Source organism: Electrona antarctica (genome assembly GCF_951216825.1).
Source record: "Electrona antarctica genome assembly, chromosome: 20".
NCBI classification, from domain to species: Eukaryota; Metazoa; Chordata; class Actinopteri; order Myctophiformes; family Myctophidae; genus Electrona; species Electrona antarctica.
This window is the reverse complement of record NC_136801.1, coordinates 38,966,098-38,972,097: the sequence shown is the minus strand read 5'-3', so window position 1 is coordinate 38,972,097 and position 6,000 is coordinate 38,966,098. Positions and strand designations below refer to the sequence as shown.

General features: G+C 41.0%; 1 protein-coding gene across 1 annotated transcript in view; it reads left to right on the top strand.

Moving 5' to 3' along the window:
* reck (reversion-inducing-cysteine-rich protein with kazal motifs) overlaps positions 1–6,000 on the top strand; it is a 223,380-nt gene that overhangs the window by 101,933 nt on the left and 115,447 nt on the right. Inside the window, exon 15 of the mRNA XM_079489964.1 lies at positions 4,501–4,623. Coding sequence (XP_079346090.1) covers positions 4,501–4,623 — 123 coding nt within the window. The remainder of the gene's footprint in view (positions 1–4,500; positions 4,624–6,000) is intronic.

Genomic DNA, 6,000 nt, shown 5'->3' with positions numbered 1-6,000 from the left:
TAATGGTTACTTACATCTGCCTCTCTATATTATGTATTGTGTTCAAGGCAGAGTTGTGTGCAGGTTCGCACATTGACCAGCAGGGGCCAGTAGTGATCTGACTTTCAAAGGTGCCGGTCCCCATATACCACAGGCTCAGTTCGTGTTGGTTCTCAGTCCATGAGCCAGAGCTCCAAAATGTGAACGTGGGCAGAACCATACCTATATTAAATTGTTATCACCATGAAACTTCCCCAGTTGATTACTTACACGAAGACAATGCTTTATTGCAGGGGTTGGCAACCTTAGGCATGGGTGCCAACATTGGCTCAGGGGAGGGTGATCACTGGCACACTGGCATAAGTGTGAGAGAGAGGTTTTTATTTTAAAATGCAATTTTCAAAAGACAGTTAAATTAAGTACCCTCACATCCATATTTATACAAATCACATTCTGCACACAATTCTTCTACATTCATTCAAACTCCTAACTCTGACTGGGGAGGGAGTCTGGGAGATAGGCGAGTCTAGCGATCATTACATTCTGATGTGAAAGAAAGATATTTCTAAAGAAGAAGAAAATGTTATGTATATTCAATATACATTACCTTATTTTGATTGTCCAATATACTATATTGGACAATCACAATAAGTTGGTAACCTTCAATATTGACTTAATGTTGATATGGCACACTGACCATCAATAAAATGAAAACATGGCACTTAGGGCAGTATTATGCGTGTCTTAAGTACCAGGTTATTACTTAACTTAAGACCTGGAGGCTTGGTCAATGCTGTTTGGCCACTCAGAATAGCCAAATGGCATTGATCACGCCTCCAGGTCTTAAGTTAAGTAATAAGACCTGGTACTTAAGACACGCATAATACTGCCCTAATTAATGTCAAAAAGGCTGCCGACCCCTGCTTTATCGTATTACACATTTTATTTTTTAAAATACCATGCAAATGAGGCATATAGGAAAATATGCAAACAATAGAAAATATGAAAAGCTACTACTGTGGAAGGGTTATCATATATTCATTTACTTATATTGATCCTATATAAACAATTTCATATTGGTATAGTTTTGCCCACTCACTTCATAATTAACCCATTTTGGGCAGGAACTCCTTTTGGTGTTAGCATTATGTTATGCTTTAGCTATTGAAAAATAGCAGATCTACAAGCTCATAGCGCGCCACCGAGTGGCGCGCTACGAGCTTGTAGGTCTGCTATTTTTGATTGACATAGAAACATAGCTTTTTCAGAAAACTGTCAGGATGTAGAAGACATTTTTTGAATCTGATCTCAGGTCAAAATGGGTTAACGTTCCAATTTTGGAGCTCTGGCTCAAAGGGATTCTGAGTGTTTTTGGAAGATTTCTAGCCGACTCCCTGCATGTGTTTCTCCATCAGACTGTGGACGGAGAAGAAAGGCAATCAACCACAAGAAACTCAAATCAATCAGTCATTATTTTCAACATCCTCGTCTCGTTATAATTCGTCCTCTCTAAAAAAAGGTTCAGGGTCGAGGGAAATAACATCGTCTCTGTCGGGCGGAAATATGTCCAAAGAAATGTCTTCTAAATCCTAAAAGTTTTCTGAAAACCGAAAATGTTTCTATATAATATTATGTCAGTGGCGCTCAACCATTTTCATGTCAAGGACCCCCTGAATAGTCTGTATTTGGCTGCGGACCCCCATCTGAAAATATGTTGTTCCAGGGACCCCCCCCCCCCCCCAGAAGCAAAGATTTGAGTTAAAAACCTTCGCTCTGAAAGAATATATATTCAAAGATTTGCACCATATTTTCACGATTTTTCAAAAAATAGCAGATCTACAAGCTCGTAGCGCGGCACTCAGAGTTAAGAAATTAAATCCCATGATGCCTCACGCCAAACTTATATTCCTGTTAATTCCTCTCTTCTTTTTCTATTTAGTTCTAACTTTCTCTCAGTCTCAGACTCACTGCCTGTAGCCTGTAGTCTGTAGCCTGTAGCCTGTAGCCTGTAGCCTGCCTGTAGCCTGTACCCTCTGTGTCATTGTTTTGGGTCCTTCAGAGGCAACGTGTATAGGCGGCTATTTTGTGCCAGATGGAGAAAAGAAATATCATTAAAATACTACTAGCGCACGCACGCCGATATTTTGTGTGTTTTAAAAGCTATAATAAGCCTATAGATAGATGCCATTAATTGATTTCCCGCATTATTTCACCCGCGGTTTATCCAATATCAATTTATAATGTGTTTTAATGACCCATATCCACCCTAAACTGCGGGTTAACTGGTATCATCTAACACACACCAAAAGCTGGACATAGGAGGGGCTCAGAAAGATGGAGATCATCTATCGACAGCGACGATAATTATGTATAAAACAACTGCATTTGAGGATAAATAGAGAGCGCCGAAGTCCTGACATCACTCGCTCATCCCCTGGTTCCAACGGCTTCATGGAGGTGTTTCTCTATGGAGAATAACATGGGGTCATCTCAAAATCGTGGTCCAAAAAATAAACAAACTGTCCCGCCTGATGGAGGGGAAAGGAACTGGTTGGAATAACGTGTTCCTTCCACGCGCTACGTCCAACCAGGGAAACTCCCCCCTTGTCAGGTGTAAAGGAGCAACTTGGACACTCAGGCATGAAGGAAGCATGAGTTCAAGTCCGTTGCTCTCCCCAGGTTGGCAGAGGGTGTGTAGAGCCCAGGATCACATTAGATAATTGACACAGGGGTTACAAAATCGTGGGATAAAAAGTATAATAAAAAAAAAGTCTCGGCGAAACAGTGTCTCTGTATCGTTTACGACAGTCAATCACTGATAATTGATAGTCTGTTTCTAGTGAAAATGTAACTAATTCAGCAACAGTAACATTAGCGTTTTCTCTCATTTGGTTGATTTTTCATATCCATATAGGCCATTAGTGAAATGGCCGGGATGATTTGTTTATTTTTCAAACACAGTTGTGACTTTAGTCTACTCTGGGGTTCTGTGTGTGTGGCTGTGCCTTTAACCAGTCCATTGCAGCGCTCGATTGGAGGGTGGAGCCAGAGATGATTAGTGGAAGGGGAGACACCTGGCCATTGTTTCTCCAAACACGATTTAAGAGACCTGCTCTCATAATGCTTCAGATCTGCATTTCTCCACAGGCTGCAGGGGCAACCGCAGGAGAGTGCCCTTGTTCTTTTGTTTGTTTGTTTTTGGTTCTAGGTTTTGGGCAGCATGTTTCCCTGCCAATTTAAGTTAGGAACTTTAAAGTCTGCTTTGATATTACAATTATGTAAATACATACTTATTTTGGATTGTCCTCCGGTGTGGTTTCCCTTTTTTCGTTATGGCCTCAGAGCCAGCCATAACACAGTTCTTATATGAGGCAGTCTAAAAATCCCCCTATGGGGATTACAATGCAAATAAAAAGTACATGAACCCGTTCATATGTCCCTAGCGATGACATCAGGGAACGGCAGTTCTACCTCTGGTCTGCTTTGAGGCAGGACTCCAGAGAAGAAGGGAAGATATAACCTCATTGTCAGCTCTGTAGCAGTGGCCGGCAAACTGTGTTCTTCTGAATTGGACTAGTGAAGAAACACGGGAGGGTTGCCGTATATAAGATTAATCGATGGGTGGCTCTTCCAAGAGAGATTGTGCGCTCTCATTAGAAGGCGGGTGTAAGTGCCAACCGTTTCTCTAATTTCTTTGAAAGTGTCCATGTCTCGGAGCCATAGAGTAGAATCGGCTCGACAGTCGTCCTAAATATTTGTACTTTGAACATCTTACTACATCTAAGCTGACCAGATCTTATGCATGTTGATCTTATGCATCTTATGCAGGCTGACCAGGCCATACCCTTCCTAGTTTGAAAGTCCTTTTGGGAAGAAGATATATACGCTTGCTTGCTGGTCACTTGCTGCTGTCATGCACCGAACATTAGCAGATCTACAAGCCCACAGCGCGTTGCAGCGCGACGCGTCACAAGCTTGTAGATCCCCAGCTTTAGGCTTACGGTTAAAAGCCTGTCTCTCTCACTGTGTCCACTCAAAAAATCACACCCGTGTGAACTGAGTGGTGTAAGGTCTTATATAGACTGATCAGCTGTGGTCTGACGTAATGTCTGACGTAATGAAATCACACCCGTGTGAACTGGGTGACCATAGCAACCGTGCTCATTTTTTGAGCACAGACAGACAGACAGACTAACAAAGCCAGTTGTAGGAGTGGTTTACACCACTCAAAAAGTAATGCAACATTACCAAATGGCATACCATTCATTTACTTTACCAGGCAGTGATGTCAGGATTCACATGATGTGAGACAGCTCAAAATAATGTAGGCTAACCAAATTGACCTGTGTTTAATTAACTACAATAAGAAAAAATTGTAATGTTAGAAATAATTGTAAATAGCTCTGTCTGGATACAGACAGATATTATGTTCAATTGATTTATTTGTTTTTTTAAAAAAAAGTAATTCATGAATGTTGATGTCTTGCGTGTGCGTGTGTGCGTGTGTGTGTTTGTGTACAGGTCATGGGACATCCTTCATGGTGGACTGTCACCAGTGTTCCTGTTTCGCCGGCAAGGCCGTCTGCTCCACCCGAGAGTGTCTGACCGACCACAGCTCTGACGAGCAGCGCAGGAAATTCACTGGTAAGTCTGTGTGTGTGTGTGTGTGTGTGTGTGTGTGCGTGCATGTGTGCGTGCCGTACATGTTAGAGTTGCAGACAATAATCGATTAATATGCAATGCGTCGTGCACGGTTATCCTGCATCAACGCGGGGGCGTGACATAATCGATTTGTAGATCATTTTTAGCTCATCGATGTTTAACCCTATGCTCACCTTGAGTAAAGGTCTGCTGCAGGCCTTTGTGTTTATTTTAAACTTGCTTTATTATATTGTATTTCTTTTCTGTTTTGTTAGGCGACCTTGGGTGACCTGAAAGGCGCTATATAAATAAAATGTATTATTATTATTATTATTAACCCGTTCAGGAACCCCTTTTGGTGTTTTAAGCATTATGTTATACTTTAGCTATTGAAAAATAGCAGATCTACAAGCTCATAGCGCCGCAGCGCGGCACCGAGTGCCGCACTACGAGCTTGTAGATCTGCTATTTTTGAAAAAAAAACGTTTAAATGTGGCGCAAATCGTTGAATATATATTCTTTCAGGGCGAACATTTTTAACTCTATAATCTTTGCTTTGGGAGGTCCCTGGAACTACATATTTTCAGATGGGGGTCGGTGGCCAATTACACATATGTTTGTGGGTCCTTGACATGAACATTTTTGAGAACGACTGAAATAGGCTTTTCAGAAAACTCTCCTGATTTTTTTTAGAAACGTCTTCAGTCCTAAATGGGTTAATTTACTTTAAAGACGTTTACGATACAGGGCGCTCCAATGAAATGCAGCGGCCAATGAGGTATCTAGGTTTGATACCTAGATACCAATGAGGTATCTAGGTTTGATACCTAGATACCAATGAGGTATCTAAGTTTGATACCTATAGATACCAATGAGGTATCTAGGTTTGATACCTATAGATACCAATGAGGTACCAATGAGGTATCTAGGTTTGATACCTATAGATACCAATGAGGTATCTAGGTTTGATACCTATAGATACCAATGAGGTACCAATGAGGTATCTAGGTTTGATACCTATAGATACCAATGAGGTATCTAGGTTTGATACCTAGATGAGGTATCTAGGTTTGATACCTATAGATACCAATGAGGTACCAATGAGGTATCTAGGTTTGATACCTATAGATACCAATGAGGTATCTAGGTTTGATACCTATAGATACCAATGAGGTATCTAGGTTTGATACCTATAGATACCAATGAGGTATCTAAGTTTGATACCTATAGATACCAATGAGGTACCAATGAGGTATATAGGTTTGATACCTATAGATACCAATGAGGTACCAATGAGGTATCTAGGTTTGATACCTATAGATACCAATGAGGTATCTAAGTTTGATACCTATAGATACCAATGAGGTATCTAGGTTTGAT